Below are 19,400 nucleotides of genomic sequence, written 5' to 3'. Positions count from 1 at the left end.
TAGCTAGTACTATGCATAGTAGACATTTTGATCTTGTGTTGCGTATTACAAGTATGATCTGTTACATGTAAATTAAACTAAACTTTAAATGATTTATATCATTTATCATTCTACGGATTAAATAATTCCGAGCATGTTTGTTCGGAAAACATGTTTTAAACGTTACAAACAAAAATGTTAGTTTAATTCTGGTGGTGAACGGTATAACTTCTTTGTTTCTTTTACCATCTTTTTATGCTGGAATGGTCAGTCTTAACAGAGATTTAAATACGTTAGGTAGAGTGAGTATACAGAAATTGTATTATTCATCATATTATTGTAGTTTTTCTTTATTAGTATTGATATGACGTAAACATAACCTTATTTTATGATTCTTTGCTATTCGTTTTTTGAACTAATTTGCATTATATTAACATTATAATTCTATTATAGACTTTTACATGCCATTCTCATGTATATTGTACTGAAAATTGTATGAAGCGATTATTTATAAATATACATTTATTAGGGAGGGGTATTTTTTGATTCGTCTCACAATATGGATGATGAAGAGTATCTTCAACCTATATTAACTTCTCAAGAAGAACATTTTCAAAAATTAGATACTGTATCAATTGTGTCTTTTCCCCTTATATTTAGTGTAAGTGTCATTTTCTTTGAGTATATAGAGGATTGTATAGAGGTTTTTGATGCAAATATTGTGTGTTTATTTAGGTGTCTTTAGAAATTACAGGAATTATATTTATATGTGCGTGGCCTGAAGAAAAAAATAAATGTGATACATATTTTACATATTTATATCTTCATTGTGCTTATTGGTTGATAATTATGTTGACGGATCATTTAGTAAAAACAAAGCACCATAAACTTCGTATTTATGGATACCTTGATTTTTATCAATCAACGTATCAACAAATAAGAACGCCTCTTTTCATAGCATCATTGTGGATAACATGTTATTTACTGTTGGCTGTGATTTTACACCACATGCACAAAGTTAATTATGAAGAATATTGTCGTGCATCGGAATGGTTTACTCCTCTAAATTATATAGTGTTGTTAACCACAATAGAACTTACAATTATCATACCAGTTTATATAAATTACATCAGTAAGTATATAAAAATATACTGAAAAATTTATAATATAAAAAATTTCAGGAGTATAAACATCTTTTATTTTTGTAGAAAAAGTTTTGAGATTCAATCGATTACGTCCACCACCTGATGTTTCTAAAGAAGAGTGGCTATCTTCTTTTACTCAAGATACATATGCAGGTAGCAGTGAAGTAGGTTGCCGTCATGGGGGATCTAATTTGGAAGAATTACTTGAAAAACAAGCAGATTTGATAAGATATTTAAGAGATCACAATGTTAAATTGAGTCATAGAATAATGTTGTTGGCAGCTCAACGTGCATTGCCTTAAACATAAAATTGTGGTCTATGCAAAATACAAGCCTCAGGTAAAGTCCTTTTCATATTTAATTTTTTAATATTTTATGTAATTTCATTTATTCTTGTTGTTGACATTTTTCCACTTTCTTCATATCTGAATACATTCATTCTTAGTATTGACAATTCACTTGCATGTAAGGCTTGTATTACTAACATTTAAAAGTTTTCTTATATAAATTATTAGATAAGAATATTAAATATTCTATATCAATTTTATTACCTAATGTTATTAATTTGAAATTAACTTATATTCACTTAATATAGTTATTATTAAGAGAGATGTATAATAAGAAATCAAAGATAATTTCTGTGATAAAGAGTGTATATATCCAATTCAATAAAGTATATATTTTTTCCAATTATACAATATTTATAATTCTAATTATATCTAAATACACTTTACATTACTTATAATACATATTTGTTTATATTGCTATAGTTAGGCTAGCAATTTTTCCAATATATAATATTTATTTTCTAAGAATATATACTACAAACATTAGTATTGCAAACTAATATTATAATAACAGAAACAGTTATGCATTCACTTTGCATTTTTTGAAATGAATTTGAAGTATTATTATATTTTTTATCATTATGTTAAAGAAATATATACTTTTAATACGGAAACTAATTTTTTCAAATTATAAAATATATTTCAGACATTATCTTAAAAAAAGTAAAGAAATTAAACTTTTTTACCTCACATGTTCGATTTATTACATTGAGGGATTTTTTAGCAAGGTTAACACATATGCTAAGTATTTCTATTTATATACTTTTTTTATATATGTATATGTGCATATTTCTATAAATGCCTAATAATACCTAATTTATATCAATAAAAACCTGACGCAATGTGCACGTGGAGACAAGGAAAATCATTCTTGTGATTTATTGGTCCGTATTTAACGTGAACCTTTAATGTTTTATAAGACATCGCAAAATAAGATTCTCAGTAATGATTATTCCTTTTACTGTATAACTACATTATATAAGGCTTCTCGTGGATGAACACCTTAGACGATGCATAATATTAAAAAAGAAATCTATTTACAGAAAGTTTACGTGTATTACGGCAGGCTTAGACTCCTATGCTATCATATGTATGTATATAAAATTATTTACTTGTACGTACAGAACACTCAAATATACAACGCTATAAAATGTAGAAGCTTGTACTTCGTCGAGATGTACTACATGCTTATGATTTTGAAATTCATGGAAATGAATTCCATGAATTCAAGTTCTCCTTAGAAATGAAAATGTTCTATAAACGATTGTGTATTAAAAACAGTGCTAAAACCGAAGATTCTCACTATTCGGATTAGAACTATACCTTGTTCTTTGTTTTTTCGAAAGTTTGTACTACACTTTTAGGCCAGCCATTTTTGCTGCGTATGTACATCGGATACATTAATTCTATTATTTCGAGGCTTGAAGAATGTATGCCGAGCGCTTTTTTATTATTGTCTTACAGAAGAAGTTTTTCAGACTTCGTGATAGACGCGGGTCGAGATAGTCTTCTGGAGCTAATTAATTTTGGACGTTCCGTCAAATTCTCCTAGTATAATGAGCAATATAGCCGAGTTTCAATCGATCATTTTTATTTTTACAGATCCGCTGTTTGCAAACTAGATTGTGTTTTAAGAGATTGTGTTTAGAAACGAACATGAAAACGTTATAACGCGACGTTTCGGATAAAATTAAAGTTCGTTTCACATTTAAGAACTAATCATCACCAAGATTTTTCTCGTGTTTGTAAAGTTCTAATTAAATTTACTAAGAATAAGCAGCTGTTGAATAAGAATTTCATTTCTAATTTATATATTTTTCCATCGCTTTCATTCGGAGCAACGTTTTACATTATGATTGCTTAAAATTAAATCGTCGTAAATTTTATTCTACAGCAATTAATCGTTTTCAGACCATAGAAATATGCATTGTTTAAAAAATAGTTTTCTCTTACATTTTAACATCGTTCTATTTCCTATTGAATCGTGGTATTATTTGTATCGCACAAATGTATTTTGAAACTCGCAACACTTTTCGGAAAATTTTCAATTCGCCATCGCACTCAAAAGAATCGGCGCGCATCGCAAAGGCGCGGTGGTCCCCAATTCTACTTTACGCGATCAACGATAGAATCACGCGTGCGTAGCTCCCACTACGTTTCCGGTTGCTGAAAGTTGCTCCTCGGCCTCCATCATCTTTAACTTTCTCACTACTTGAGCATGTTCTTCGAGTAGCCTCGCGAATTCTCCTCTTCTGGTTTCCGCTTCCACTTGCATCTGTTTAATCTTCTCCCTAGGCCCGCCTGGACTGTCCAACGGGGTTTGTGACGATGAATTCTGAGAGCTGGTTTCGTCTGACAAACCATCTGAGTTTTCGCTCGATATCGAATCAGAATCGACGTCATCCACGATTAGGCTGTAAATTAAAGAGAACATAGAAACATACGATATTTCTTCTACCGACAATTGCTACTTTTATTTTTATACTGATTATTGATGTGACTTTTATTTCAGGAGGAGGAAGTTAGTTCTAAATTCAAAAGAAAGAAAGAAATAACAATTAAAAAGTGAATTTAAAGTTCGATTCAGTTATTTTTGAATAAAATTAGTATCGCTGGATACATAGATATAGCTGGATATATGTATATATATACACGAATAAGAGTAACAACAATCGCGACGACACAATTCTCTATTTTCAATTTCAATTTTGAGAATGCAGTTGGTCTTGCCGCCAAGGAGGACGTGATTTTTATAGTTGGTCTAAACTATCGACGTTCTGCCCTGCAGCATTCTAGTGGCAACAATTGTCGCTTGCGTCAATGTTACGTCATTGGTACTGAAGTACGTAGTCTAGGCTATGGATAACGAATTGATTTTACGTGAAATACTGTGCAGTAGAACGTCGATTGTCCGAACGCCGATTATCCGAAACATCGATCGTTTAAATCTCGATTATTCCAATATAGGATGAATCTAATTATATATGTATATTTATATTTAAATTACATCTCTAGCAATATCTATATTTGGGGGCACGTATCCTTGTTTCAAATGCCCTATTTTAGTGCCTTGTTTAAATGAACAGTACTGATCTCATTTATACCATGAATATTAAAAGAAAAAGAACGGTGCTAAAATTGTAAGATAAATTAAATGTTATTGAATGTTTAAAAAAGGAAGAAAACTTTTTTTTTTTATTTAGCCATAGAATATGATGTTAGAAAATTTACAATTAGGAACATCAAAAATAGTGAATCAGTGTAATTATAATTTTAAAATAACTTGAGTTATAAGAGGTTTCTATAGAAGCTTTAAAATAACAAGTAATAATAAATTCGACCGAGTTGTGTACAAATGGACTTTGCATTAATTTAAGAGAAAACTGCATATCAAGTTAAAAAATAATAGAAGTTTTAAAGCATCTACTGATTATTAAATGTATTCTTTTACATAATATATTCATATTTGAAATTAATAATTTCGTTTAATTTCTAGTTAATTTATGACATAATCACAAATTTAGTTTTCTTTCAGATTTCCGAAAAACCGCTTATCTAAAATGGTTTGTTCCCCAATTAGTTCAAGTAATCAACGTTCTACTGTATTAGAATTCCAAAAATATTTAAAGAGGAAATGATATATATTTTATTTTTTACTATAAAAGTTGAGGGAAAAAGAAAAAAGAAAGACAGGAAAGCGAGAGTTTACTCATTTCCGTGATCTATGATGCTGTATACAGTGATCTCAATAGAAATATGTAATATATGAATTATTATCATTAATCTGTAAGATCAGGCCTTGAGATGTTAAAATCGAAAAAACTGTTTAGATGGTCAGATTTGTTTATCTTGAAATTATTGCAGGACCAACGAAACTAAAATCGAATTATTTGTGTATCAAATTGAATTAATAATTCATTAAGATGATTATATTATTGGCTGTCGAACTATCATATTATGCTGACTTTTCTGGTAAAACGGAAGGTCATGTTGGATATTTACTCCCACGAAAATTCTGGAAATAGCAAGCTTTCGAATACGCGTTTGTGGAAATGTGTGCATGATTCGATTAGAATAATATACTGTTAACGTTAACTCTGTTGTTTTCCCAATTCTATCACATGATTCTTTGTATTTCTTTCTTGTTTGTTTTTCATCATACAACACTGATCAAATTTATTTGATTTTATAAAGATTTACTATTGCTTACCTGAATGCAGCGTAAATTTCTCTGCCCGATGCCATCGTCACTGCGATATCAGGCAACGACCCTGAAATAAAGAGTCCTCTGTCTGTGAAATAAATTCATTGATTGTAATGGAAAATTCGAGCATATGAACAGATAAAAATTTATAGTAAGATAATTTCGAGCATTCATTTTTAAGAATCATCCTATTTTTCTTGAATGACAGGTAGCTCCATTCAGAATTCTTATTGGATCTTCTGTATCGAGCTAAAGATATTAAATATTTAATTTTACGACGTAACTCATTTTACCACGCGATAGAAAATTTGCACGGAACAAAAATATTAAAATGAGTAAATGATTTATGAACATTTTAATAATCGAGTGAGGATTTTCCAAAGAAATATAACCATGTTATATTTTATACCGTAGCGCATATTTCTGGCAAAAAAACGTGATGTGTAAAAGAAATTATTTACTTCAAAATAGACATTCATAGATACAACTACTCATAGTTAATGAGATAAAAAATAGCGATTATCTTATATTCTTGCTCATTACTGAAAATTCAATGATTTCTTATTGAAATAAGAAAATAAGAAAACTGATTTTTGTCAGATCAAAATAAAGTCAGTTTTCTCCGCGGTAGTACAAAAGTATATTGTCTGATATTAACACTGACACGCCATTGTCTACATTTATCATTTATAAGGCCAACTATGTGATTTATAGTGATTTCCTTACGTAAATTGCATCGCTTCGTTTTATTTAACAAAGATCGATTGGCGTGCCATTGTTGTATCCGGTTGCCTGTGGTCGTGAAACAAACGATAAAGATTCTAAAAAAAAAAAAAAAAAAAAAAAAAAAATACGCTTCACAATAAAAACGTTATTCCCCATAATAGCCGACTATTTTCTGTAGACGACGTATGCAAATTTATCTGATGGAGGCGAACCAAATTGAGTGCATTTACACGTGTCCGCTTTACACGTCACACGCTACGTCATGAACCACGCAAATTTCAATTATATTTTCCTGAATGCATTCCGCCCTTGCTACTAATAGCAGCGTTTAAAAGTCCAACGAGGTCGGAAAACGAAAATGAACCGTGATAGAAAGTGTATTATTTGCGATAGCTAATTTCGAATAAATCCCGATTATCGGCGGCCAGTGTGAATTCGCCAGAATAATCGATGATGTATAAGGAAGGTGGTATCCTGATCTGTCTAAAATAGAATCACGAACTCGAACACGAGGAGATCGAAACCTTGGCCCCATAGAGTCGAAGCTTGCGTCTGTTTCGTTGATAAAATGATTAATTAAGCACCACGTGAACTAAATATCTCCTGTTCAAGCATCAGGATCTTAATGAGCAATCACTTTGGCATTTGACCAATGACGCTACATCATATGCAGAGGGTGTTAATTGCGATTAAAAAAAAAAAAAAAAGAAAAGGAAAAGATGCGCGAGAAGAAAGTAATAGGTATGCTGTTCGTTGTTGCTAAACATACCGTTTGACTATACGTATAAGCGTTTCATGGCTAAACGCACAATTTCACAAGCAATATAGAAAGAATTCTCTTTATTTGGTAGAAACTGGGGACCGACCTTCGTAACTACACGAGAAAGAGGATTGGAACTCGAGCCGAGGAGTGCTTCGCGACCTTAGACGATGCGACCTGCACACGAAATATCCACGAACCGTGACCACTTCTGCCAGCTAAACGTAGAGAAACAAAGAAGGTAAGAAAGTCACGAGCTGACAGAGAGGAAAGTATCCTCTCTCGTATTATTACAGCGGATGAACGTCAATGCCGTTTAGAACCAGTTGTAACGTTTCTACTCGAGATTCCTCTGTCGATTTCAAGCTGAACAGTTTCACGGTGGCCTGTTAAAAGCATCTCGCTCTAATTGCATACCAGAATCTTCAGTCCGAACGTACGCGTGAGATAAGCTAATATACAAATGTCTGAATCGTGTTATTACCGCGTGTCAGTTTCAAATGACAGATTTCGTTTTTCGCTTTTTTTCTCTTTTCGTTTCTTGAAATAAATTTCGCAGATCTTAATGAGACAAAACGGTTAGACGAACAAAGCCTTTATTTCTTACGAAAGCGGTGTTTAATATCAACGGGAAATTTCATTCAGAGATGAAATGTAATTACTTACCTCTGACCATCTGTGCTCGGGAAGTTTCTTCTGTATGAGCAATTTTCCTTGATAGGTCTTCTCTATTAAATAAAAGTTAAACAAGAGTTTGATAAATTCTCTTCTCTTGATAACTATGCGGGTGGGATTGAACAAAAGGTCCGTAAGAAAAAGATGGTTTCAGTACGTAGAACAGTGAACGCATTCGAAGAAGCGTTAGAGAACACGACGTTCACTACTCGAAAGACTCGCGCAGACTGATCTGCTTGGCCTCTATCGTCGCGCTACAACCTCAACTGTAGGTTCACCGGAGAAGGGGGATTCAACCGACAAATTTTATTTCATACTACCCCTGCCTTTTCTTTCTCGTCTCCCTTCTTCTTTCATGCATTCAAGAAAGTCCCATTTGAATGTTACTTGAAAGATATAGTTATTGCCACTCGAATATATCATTGGTACTTTTGCAAAATTACCAACAGCGAAACGATATCGAGCAATCTTTGAAAAATGTCCAATCTTTCAATCGGAACTATGAATCGGCATAATCGATCGATGAGTAACTCTTACAAAATTGGCTGCATTTCTATTTCTGTACATCTTGTTTTTAACTCCGTCGATCTATTTTTAAACGATTGATCCTCGTTGTTGTTAAATGATTTCATAAAGCCATCGCCGAGCATTCGTGCATGAGCAATTAACAATTGCCCCGTAATTGTTTTTCTTCGCGATTCTATTGGTTAATGGCGCGGCGCTTTGCGAAGCAAAAGCCAACGAAGGGGAAAGCAATTTTCGATCGAAAATTGGATTGGGGAATCGGGGATGGAGGGTGACGGGGGAGGGGACGAGGAAACCCTTTTTAATGCGACAAATTTGCGATGAGAGAAAGTTGACGATTCTCGAATCGGTGTTTCTTAGAAGCGTGTATTGGCAGCTTATTTAACTAACAGATGAATCACTCGTAATGACGTTCATACTTCTCTCTGAATTTCGGTGTATCTTCTGCGTAATAAAATCGTATTTTGCACGTGAAATCAAAAGATAGGATGCTGCCTGGATTCACGGAAATCTCATTGGAACAGATGCCTAAAAAGAATATAAAATAAATAATTCACGAATATTTTTTTATTATTTTCGATGTTTTGTTTCTAAATCCACGTTTCTGCTTGCGTAGAAGTTCAACACTCGATGGTTCCGTAATAAACAACAATAAATCTTTAAATTTGCAATTTCTTCAAGATAACACGATCGTCTACCGTTGTTAGTCGATGCTCAAGACGCTCACGGTGCATTCGGATGCTGTAATGGCTCGACCATTAATGTCTTGCACAATGTAATATATTTCGAGCGAAAGGGAATCTTTGATTATACGTCCGTGAGAAAATATCTGGATGATAATGGGCGCGTATGTGCCAGGAACGCGAGCGATCTATGTCGGATTTCAGGGTCACCACGAAACGAAGACCATACAACTCTTCGGGGAGTTCGGTGGCAAATTATTTCGGTTGGTCGCTAATTTTGTCCTGGTATGCCATATCGCGCAGAGAGTGCGGTGGTTAACCATTGCCACGTACGAACGAAACAGCATACTCGTTGTCTGCATCCTTCCATGCTTATCTCCCAATTCTTTTCTTTCGTCTCTCGCACCCTCCTTTTCTGCCTCTTTGTCTCGGTGCTTTCGAGAGCGTTTTCTCGTCGATTGACTACCTATTTTCGCTTGCTAAAGTCGCGGCCAATATTTTCCTCCTGACTGAGAAAAGCTTGCAGATTCAACGAGAGACGTGAATTACACCTCTCTGAAGAATGTAAAAATTTCTGCAAGAAACGTACGTTTAGAAAGACGTTTTTCCAATCAAAATAGCGTCAATTCAAAGAAAATTTGATCCAAGCTAGGCGGATTAATCAATAAAAGGGTTAATTCCGTGACAAAGTACAGAATAAGTAATGCGATGATTATCTAAATCTAAATTGTAAAACACTGTGAAGTTAATAAACGCAATGTGCGTCAGCGATAACGATCGTCGAATACTTATGTTTGCATCTGTGTCTCAAATCAGGAACAGAACAGAGAAGAAATTGTAAGGTCGTGTCTTTTCTAAAGATGAAAACTGTCTGTGAGATAAGTATGTACGTCAATACTGATACTGTATCTTATCGAGCTCTCCCGTTTTTGCATAGATCGTAATTTTCGATCGCCGTGGAAAATCATCGTTTTCAATATTTCTGTCTTTAGAAGATTTTACAATTGAAGGAAAACAATCATTTCGATCATCGTTTATATATATGTGTATATATTCCGTTTTTTTTTTCCTACGATTGAACTACTTGCCCTCTGATTAATCCGACTAAAAAAATTAGAAAATCATTTTCCATTAAAGTTGTTTTACAAAACAGATCTTCCTGTTTATGTAGGAATTATGCAATTGCAAACATCATAGACTCACATATTTATTGGTTTATATTTTCTTTCTTTTTAGTTTATTTCGAATGATAAATTCCACTGTCACGAACTACTCGAACGGAAAGGAATTAAAATCTTCGTTACTAGACCTTGAATTCGGAACCCGACTCAACGCATCAGACATTTGATATTGAGGTTAAATGTTCCTCTCTGGTAAAGAGAAGAAAGAAGACGAACAGTTTGTTTCTTTTAGTAAAAATTGCGAGGGCGTCGAGAGATTTCGTGCGTACTGAATCGAGTTAATAAATCCGAATTTTTTCATTCAACATGCAGCATTCATACATATATATATGAATATATTCTAATCGCTCGTATTTGCTTTCCTTTGAATTGAATATTTTCCAAGTTTTTTTTATCAGAAGCTACGATTTACATATTTCCAGTAGTAGCGCGAAGAGAAATCGATTCTTTTTAACGTGATTCAAATTCTGATTATCCAGAGAGATGAATGCAAGCAAATATTTACAATGTTTATCAATGAGTTAATGAATCAATATCGACGAAACATTTCGAAACTCACACTACGATCTAACACATGTAACATAAATATTTTCCAACAAAGAACAAGTATGTATGAAAATCTTTTCCGGCAGATTGGAACGTCCGGTCATGCCACGACGTACGCTGAAAGTCTATAAGCTGCTGAAGAGTATTTTTGTCCGTGGATATTATCGATTGGATATACCCCTGATTCGTCCTCCCTTTCTCTCACACATCGAACGTATAATTCGAACGTATAGATTCTTCTCTTTATTTTATTTTCCTGTCTGTCTACTTGTCTACCTAATGCTAAACCAGTAAACGAGTACCGTTTTAGGTTTACAAACATGTAATCGTGTTCATACGAATCTGCATTTCATGTTCGCAAACTAAACATGTTCGTCCTACTTCTCTTATTTAACTTTACGATCAATTTCGGAAGAAAGAAGATAATTACGTTTTCCCTCATTCATAAATCATAAACGCCTCCAAATATTCTGTCGTTTACAGCATTTACTACTTTGTAGATTTCTCTCTCTGGAAAGAAATGATCGATTCGATGTATATACAGGATTGCTACGGGAATAAAGATATTTTCAAGCGGATCTAAGTCGATTTCGGTGCAATTTGCGGGATTAAATCGTATTAGAGAGGAAGGGTTTGACACGGGTGGAACACGAGGTCGGTTCACAGTTCGTAAATTCAACGATGAGTGACGTGTCTCAATTGTGATTCACTGCAATGCGTCACAGTGAATAGAGAATCTTATTCTTGGTTCATCGTGGCTTATTGTTCGCAGTCACCTACTTTCATTTGCCCAATTGTATCGTTTGCTTCGCGCAACACTCTATGAACTATGTGTCTGTATGTATTTCAAAGCAGGAAATTTCACTCGATTCCCTCCATAACGTTCGCGAAGGCATTTATTTTTCAGTTACAACGTGCTCGCATTTCTGAAAGCCTTCCTCAATTTTCGCTGCCTATCTAGTAAACAAATGGACTTTTTTAAATAAGTACGCTGTCATCGGCTCGAAAAAAAGTTCTTGCTCGCGATTGACGGAATTTTACCAGTTCCTATTTGACCGTATCATGTACTATAAATAGGTTTAAATAATCACGTGATGCTTGCATACTGACGTACACGTGTATAGCATTGTGTAGAGTATTCTTTTCCGAATGTTAGAATAATTTCGAGTATAAACGGAGATTGTTATAAAGTGAAAGTTATCCAAAGTTATATCAACGACTCGACTAGTTTCATTCAGACTTTCTTCCGCATGCCTTTTCAAGCTTTCATCTTAAACGCTAAAAATTCAATGGCACTCGTTTCTTTTTTCTTTTTCTTTTTTTTTTTTCTTTTTGACATTCCTCTTAGAGTAAATTGTATAATTCGTAAATCATCAACTTCGTTTAATAAGCTATCTCCGGGCGAAAAGAAGGGCGAAAGAACATTTCAATTTTTTCTTCCTCCATGCATTTCGTCAGATTTACGATGAGTTTCGAATATGCTTGGCTCTCGCTTGCCAAATGGTTGCCCATAAAAATATCTTCTCGGTAGACACTCTAAAAAATGGAATGTGAAAACAAGTGTATAGCTTTCTTGTATTTGTTTACCATTTATTTTTCGCTTTTACGATTGTTTTTTATATCAGTCAGTATTTACGCCACTGGTTTCGCGCTAAAGAATCGGTAAAATAACGTAGACTTGTAAGAGGAAGGTTGGAGTAGTACGAAGTGAGATTAATGGACGAGAGAGGATGAGAGACCCAACTTCAATACCAAAATGGCGGAGGCCTGGAGGGTTGGAGGTGGCACGTGTTTGACAGCCTAACCCAATGGCGTAACAATGAATTTATACTCTTTCAACTGTTTGCTATTACCTATGATACGTAGCATCTAGATTCTAGATCAATCGAGATGCAATGTTGCGAAATGAAATGTTTAAAAGTTTAATCGTTCTACGGTTACATTTGGTCTCTTATTTGATCCACTGACTTGGTTGACGCTGCCAAAAAAAAAGCAATATATAACTTGAAGTAAATCTTATTTTATTGATTGATAATCAATAAATAAAAAAGAACTCTTCATTCATTACGATAAATAAAAAATAAGGATACAATTGTATTAAGATTGGAGCAACGTGTTTCTCTTTTATTTCTTACGTACGCTTGAACAAAAAGTACAGACAAAATTTACGAGTAACCATTAAGCTGTTGATAACTTCTATTTAATTCGTACGGGCCAAGCATTTTATCCCGTCAGGATTATCAGGAAAATTCTTATCGCCGCTTCCTGAATTCTACGCCTCTGAAGCCCGACCACCCCCGCATGCCACCCCAAGTACACCCCTAATGACGTCATCGGACAGTGGCGCCGACAACTCTGCACTGACGTCAGTCCTGAACATTGGGCAACTAAGTTACCTTTGCTCTATGAATTTCATCTTTTAGCTTTCTTTTACGTAAACGTAGAACACAACAAACAATACCTTTACGATCTTAATTCGCTGACCATTTTTATCGATCCTTTCGTGTCTCCCCACTCGATTTATTAGAAACGAACTTCGCTTAGAATAGACTAGAGTTTTGCATATATCGTGCCATTATCGAGTCGACGTAAAGCAGTAGCTCTGTCATCGATTCATCATGACGACAGCAATGACGATCTCGCTCGTTGGTAGTTACCTGAGCTGCAGTTGCATTCATTTCGTATCGATTCGATTCACTGATTTATTTTTCGACTTGAACGACAATGTTATATCGATGTTTTTTGGCCGAAATTTTTTTTAATCTTTCGTATTATTTTACATTGCCGATGAACCATCCATACGTGTTATTTCTCACCTTTTCAACTACTTTCTTTTTCTGGATTTTCCGTTCAAAATTCGGGAATTCTTGAATCACCGAGGAGGAACAGTCGTTGTATATTTCAAGAGAGAACATGGTTCCATCGGTAAATCGACTTTTCTAAGGTCCCGTTTCTGCTTACGTTTGCATCGAAGTATTCACACAAAGTATTCATTGTCAATGCCATGCACGGGACAAGGTGAGCGGTATTACGAAACTAATTGACAAAGATCTTTCAGCTTTGCACATATTCCAACAACATACAGGATGTTTAATTGAAAATGGTAGAACATTTCACGAAAGATTGAAATTGTCGATTAAAGAATATTTTAACGAAAGTTTTTTGCTTCGAAGGGGAACATTATATGGTGCAAATCGATGAACTAACAACGTACTAAGTCGATAATTAGCTTAGAATTATTATCGTTAGATATGAGACGACGCAAATAGGTTGCTTTTAAAGACTTCCAAAAATATCGCTCGAATGTTTATTACGATTGACGTTCGCGTGATAAAGGAAGAAGAGGGATGGTGTATTATTTACATATTTAGTAGCCGAACGATCGAAATTGCTAAATATTTTAACGAGTGACGGAATATCAAGGTAATCAATATTTAGAGGAAGTTCATGAAAAGATTTTAGACTTTTGCCATTGACATCTCTCAATTGAGAACTAAGCTGTTCAACTCACGGTTGCAACACGTTCAATCTGCGGCCACAAATTTACGCGTGTGTACGCACACAGGCATGTTTGTGCTTACGTAGCATCCCGCTTTCTCGACGTCTCATTGTCGACGACGATTCACTTATACACATATCGTTCTCTCCAAACGAACGCGAATCCCTCTTTTTACTGTCACGATGATGACGTCAATTCTCTCTAATCCCGGTGCTCATTTCCGAAAATTATGATAGCACCGGTAGGCCAACGTACCGTCGACGGACGTTTAGGACGATCATCGGTTTCCTGATTACGACCCTCCTGCCTTTTACAAATGATTTCGCCTTGTCGCTTACGGCTTTTCGTTTTGAAAATCAACCAATCGACGATACGATCAATCGCGTGACATTTGATTTAGTATCATTGGTCATTTATAGTTCGTCACGAAAGTCTACGTACAAATTTCAAACGCTTGAGGAAAACACTAGGATTTTTAACGTTTTACGGACATTGATTTATTTATTACTCTTAATTTATCATTATATTATCTTTGCGTGCATTAATTTTGTATTTTTCTTATTATCAAATCTACTATATAATCACTACTCCATATGTATTAAAACAATTTAATTTACAAATTGACCAAGGTTCATAAAATCTAAAAAATCCTTTTCTGTTTTAAATATTTGAATTTTGATAGATGTATGTACACTTTTCCGATTAACTATATCTTTTGTTTACAATTAAAACAGTATAAGAAATCAGATAACGTTTTTCCTTGACAAAATCAAATATCAAATAATCGAATATTTTTTAATACGTACGCATTTACATGTTAAAGACGTTTTATTCGTGTTTTATTTGACGTGCCTACGAATGTAACAATCTTTGCTGATTGTATCGTATTTTCCACTCTTTGTTAGCATTATTTCTGAAGAAACGATGACGATTCACTATCACTGCTTAAAGTACAAGATAATAAAACAATCTGTAGATATGCGATCATCGATGTTTTTTTAATATCGATTTTCCCAGACTTTGTAATAGCAACGATGTTACGTAACATTAGTCAAGGTCGAGGTATACTCGATCGTTTTTCCTACGAAAGTGACCTTATAATTGTGACGCTTATGTTTTTAACATCATCGATTAAAAGAGTAATATCAGCGATGAATTTTTGACGAAGATAAGGATAGAGCCATAGATCGGTACAAATCGGCACTGCGATAGTATAACGAACCATTAATAAAGGAAAATATACAGGTGATAATAATATATTCTTCTCAAATACTCAAATGTTAATATTTATTACTGTAGAAGTGTAATCGAAATAAATATCGTGTGAATATAATATATACAGAACTGTTAGAAATATGAAAAGTACAGTGTAAATTCAGTATAGAAACATCATAGCAATTAATAAATACGTAAATTTTTTTTTCCTTTTTTTTCTTACAAGCATGCTGAAAAAGACTATCATTCAAAATATTGCAGATATGTATATTTAATTTCACGTAGTTATTATAAAATTCCATCGATTTTCTGTTTCTAGTGTAACCGACATGAAGTTAATGGTTTGGTATAGCTAATTGTGAAAATTACTTTATGGAACTGACCTTTACCAAACGGTACAAGCCAAAAAAAAAAAAAAACATTTATCTTCTTAATCGCGTGATTGATGAGAAGGACACAAAGAAAGTTGGTCTTGTCGACGCATTAAGAGCCGACTTAGGCGCATTTGCGACAATAGTTAAGACATCTTAAAATTCAACCATAAGCCTACTTCCACAACGTCTACGAGTATACCTGGGGTATTTCCTGAATCAGCTCGCATTAGACACGTTGCGACCGCTCGCAATCAATAAAGTGCGTTCATGTTCAACAACGTGAAATAACACAAAATAAAGTGCAGTTTGTTTCCTCAACAACCTAGACTCCCTAAATTAGCGTACATTATTTATACATTACGTAAGACCTAATAAAACATTCTCTGATACTGGTTTCTTTCACTGATCAAGTAAAATGTTGAAATAGAAGTGTATAATGACGTGATAATTACATAAAATAAATACAATCATATATACAATATTCTTTATGTAATCGAACATTAACTAAGCAATTTCTTCGTCCGAACAAGAAATCATCTTTTTCTTTTTTTTTGTTTATATTTTTGGCGCTCGATTTGCACAGTTCTATTCCTGATCTATTCGTGGCTTATAATAGAACTACGCAAACAATATAAAATCGCTTAACAATCGACGCGATGTTAAATAAGTGCAGTCATTCATTGCGAGGATCATTTTAATACGACATTTAACACGTTGACTGCCACGCGAGATTTATACGTTTCGCCTCATAGGACGGAATATTGAATTAGAAAATTAGAAAATATTTTAACACGGATAAGACGAAAATATTACGAATTAGAAAAAGTTACAAAATGTTATGTGTAATAAAATTACGTATTTTTCGTTCTATAGAATTTAAATTTGAATTATTTTGAACTGTTCGTAGAAACAGAAACGTCATTGATGGCCATTATGGTAGTCAACGTATTAACCATAAAATCTTTGCTATCGGCAAACCAACAAAAATCGATGCCCTCGATTAAGTGGTTTTATCTCCATAGCAACAAATCGTACGTGTATGTACGAAATTTGCAACATTAACAATAGATGCGCAATGGTTCGAAGCTGATAAAGAAAGAAAAGACTTGAAATAATTTCAACTGAACGATATTTGACGACATTCGTAATCGGCGAATGTTCATCCTTGTCGATTTAATGAGATGATAATATAGTCGGAACGCGATAATGATTGCATGTATGTATTCAACGATTGTAAGTGATGCAATTTTTGAGGAACTTCTAAGCGTTTTCGTCACCCCATTCGAAACACTCTTCGCCGCCAGACGTTACCTCTTCGATTTTTGGCGATTCTTCGATCGCGTTCCCACCAGTTACGGGTCTACTTTCTGCTCCATCTGGTTCCTCGACGAAAGGATCCTCCGACAACTCGAAGTGTTCTTCTTCATGCGCTTCCTCCTCGATCTTTGTGAAAAAATAAAATAAAGTTATATTATATTAACGTTACATTAATATTAATATCATGCATTATTCATTGCAATATTTGATGAGGCTGATATTTACCCTTGTATCATCGTCTGTAATTGGATCATAAGGCCTTTCTTCCCTTTCCTGATCAGTGAGATCGCATGTAACCACATCGTCGCAAGAATGATCGATGTCTTTCACTTCGTCTGCGTCGTCAAACGTAACATTCGCTAATCTCTCTTCTTTTTCTTCCTGTTGACGAATCTTCTCCTCTATGATGGCTTGCTCCTGTTGTTTCAACAAAGCCGTTGTTTTTGCTTCTGCTATTTTCCTAAATACACAAAATTATATATTTTACATCGTGGGTATTCAATTCAACTCAGGAACATGTGTTTTCTTCTCAGAGGCTTGAGCTTCTCAGGCTTATAGGCCTGATCCACACGTTACCTTTCTTCTTCCAGTATTCTTTCAGTTTCTAATCGTTCAGCTTCCAGTTTCTTCTCCTCAGCTTGCCTTTGAGCTTCAGCTTGCTCTTGCTCGACAATTTCATCGAGATGAGCTACACGTTCCTGTGCTATTTTCAGTGCTTCCCATGCCTTTAGCTCGTCGACTTCGAGTCTCACTCTTTCCTCTTCCGCTGCTTGTCTCTTTTCCTCCTCACTCCTAAAACAAATCATCGATATGAAACGAATGAAATGTTCTCGATGCTCCATTATATTGTGTCAGTGCGTGAGTATGAGATGCTTGTGTCCTATAGCTTTGAAAACGATTGAACAAGAGTTTGAGAAATTTTGGCGCGCGTATAGTTACAAATCGATTACTAGGTTACCTAGCCGAGTTCAATGTTATGATCGTTTCGCGAACGATTCGCGGTCAATACTGTTATTTTAAATCGTCAATTTGTTACATAATATTTTCACACGTGCCAATTTTACTACCCACCTTGCCTCTTCAGCAGCTTTAACAAGATAAGTCTCTATTCTCTTGATCGCCTCCTCCTTGTCTTGTTTCACTGAAATAATTACTCATTAACGAAGTGTGTTCCATTGATTAATAAGTCTTGAATGAAACGTTTAATCTTAGATCGATTCGAACAATTCACGCGTGGTAGATACACACGACATTTTCAAAGACCGAACAAGGAATTAACGTTACGAAACGGATATCATGCAACATAGAATAAACTGGTAGACAACAGTAATCATGTTCTTGTATTTTATACTCGCCAGCTTGTTCGGTATGCTTATCCACGACATTTTAAATCAATCAGTTCTTAGAGAACTTCTTTTTCAGGTCAACATACCGTTTTCATTCGTTGCCTCCTTCTCGTCTGTTTTTTCCGACTGACTTACAGCTTCTGTAGCTTGTGGTTCTGAATTCGTTTCCGGTATAGGGTCTTGTTTGGATTCTAGCCCAGATACCGGTTCTTGAACCACTTCTGATACTGGCTGCTCCACACTTTCCGGTGGATTTTCCGATTCTAGCGATTTTGCTGATTCTACCGCAGGTGGTTCAGGTTCCTTCGCGACTTCTACTTCCTTCGCGAGCTCAGATTCTGGCTCGTTCGCAGCTTCAGCCTCTTTTGCAGTTTCTGGTTCCGGTTCTTTTACAGGTTCCGGTACCTCCACAGGTTCTGCCTGTTTCGCAGCTTCTGGTTCTTTCACAGGCTCTGGTTCCTTTGCGGATTCTGCTTCCTTCACAGGCTCTGGTTCCTTTGCGGATTCTGCTTCCTTCACAGGCTCTGGTTCTTTTGTGGGTTCTGCTTCCTTCACAGGCTCCGGTTCTTTCGCACGTTTGGCTCTTTTCAAAGATTTAGGTTCTTTTACTGGTTCAGGTGCTTTTGCAGGTTCAGGTTCTTTCACCGGTTCAGGTTCTTTCACCGGTTCAGGCTCTTTCACAGATACAGGTTCAGGTTGAGCTGTGATTTCTGATACAACTTCAGGTTCTTTCACAGGTTCAGCTTGAACCTCTTTTACCGGCTCTGGCTCTTTCACAGACGTTTTGACCGCTTCGTCTTTCGTTTCCGCTTTTTCCCGCTTTGATCCATGTTTATTTTCTGGTTTCGATTCCGTTTCTTTGTCTGTTCTAACTGCTA

General features: G+C 34.9%; 3 protein-coding genes across 17 annotated transcripts in view; 1 reads left to right on the top strand and 2 right to left on the bottom strand.

Annotated features, from left to right (window-relative positions):
* Position 1: 1 nt before the first annotated feature.
* LOC122529050 (transmembrane protein 192) overlaps positions 2-19,400 on the top strand; it is a 22,736-nt gene continuing 3,337 nt past the window's right edge. Inside the window, exons 1-6 of one of the 6 annotated variants that reach the window (XR_006306730.1) lie at positions 2-281; positions 509-640; positions 715-1,111; positions 1,188-1,463; positions 5,007-7,142; positions 7,253-7,402. Coding sequence is in view for 4 of the 6 variants with exons in the window: in XM_043654809.1 (XP_043510744.1) it covers positions 243-281; positions 509-640; positions 715-1,111; positions 1,188-1,426 (807 nt within the window). In the remaining 2 variants the exon portion in view is untranslated. Of the gene's footprint in view, positions 282-432; positions 641-714; positions 1,112-1,187; positions 1,534-3,983; positions 4,911-5,006; positions 7,143-7,252; positions 7,403-19,400 lie in introns of those variants that run through there. The other 5 variants (XR_006306729.1, XM_043654809.1, XM_043654811.1 and 2 more) reach the window with 5 other exon arrangements.
* On the bottom strand, positions 3,376-8,083 carry LOC122529056. Of its 3 annotated transcripts, none has more exons than XM_043654832.1 (3): positions 7,828-8,083; positions 5,682-5,742; positions 3,376-3,885 (listed from the first exon to the last, which is right to left on the bottom strand). In XM_043654832.1, exons 1-3 carry the CDS (start codon positions 7,835-7,837, stop codon positions 3,603-3,605), a joined length of 354 nt encoding a protein of 117 aa, XP_043510767.1. In that variant the 5' UTR covers positions 7,838-8,083; the 3' UTR covers positions 3,376-3,602. The 3 variants fall into 3 exon arrangements, with proteins under 3 accessions (XP_043510767.1, XP_043510765.1, XP_043510766.1); XM_043654830.1 differs by having other exon boundaries at positions 5,682-5,763; positions 7,828-8,077; XM_043654831.1 differs by having other exon boundaries at positions 5,682-5,757; positions 7,828-8,077.
* LOC122529040 (proteoglycan 4-like) overlaps positions 15,541-19,400 on the bottom strand; it is a 19,627-nt gene continuing 15,767 nt past the window's right edge. For 5 of the 8 annotated variants that reach the window (XM_043654781.1, XM_043654777.1, XM_043654782.1 and 2 more), the window contains 5 exons: positions 18,609-19,397; positions 18,248-18,317; positions 17,753-17,968; positions 17,402-17,636; positions 15,541-17,302 (listed from right to left, as the gene is read on the bottom strand). In XM_043654781.1, the coding sequence (XP_043510716.1) occupies positions 17,120-17,302; positions 17,402-17,636; positions 17,753-17,968; positions 18,248-18,317; positions 18,609-19,397 (1,493 nt within the window). In that variant the 3' untranslated portion in view covers positions 15,541-17,119. The remainder of the gene's footprint in view (positions 17,303-17,401; positions 17,637-17,752; positions 17,969-18,247; positions 18,318-18,608; positions 19,398-19,400) is intronic. The other 3 variants (XM_043654776.1, XM_043654779.1, XM_043654780.1) reach the window with 2 other exon arrangements.

This window comes from Frieseomelitta varia, unplaced genomic scaffold, assembly GCF_011392965.1.
Source record: "Frieseomelitta varia isolate USP_RPSP 00005682 unplaced genomic scaffold, Fvar_1.2 scaffold_277, whole genome shotgun sequence".
NCBI lineage: Eukaryota > Metazoa > Arthropoda > Insecta > Hymenoptera > Apidae > Frieseomelitta > Frieseomelitta varia.
Note: the sequence above shows the minus strand (reverse complement) of the source record. Positions and strands in the feature narration are given on the sequence as shown.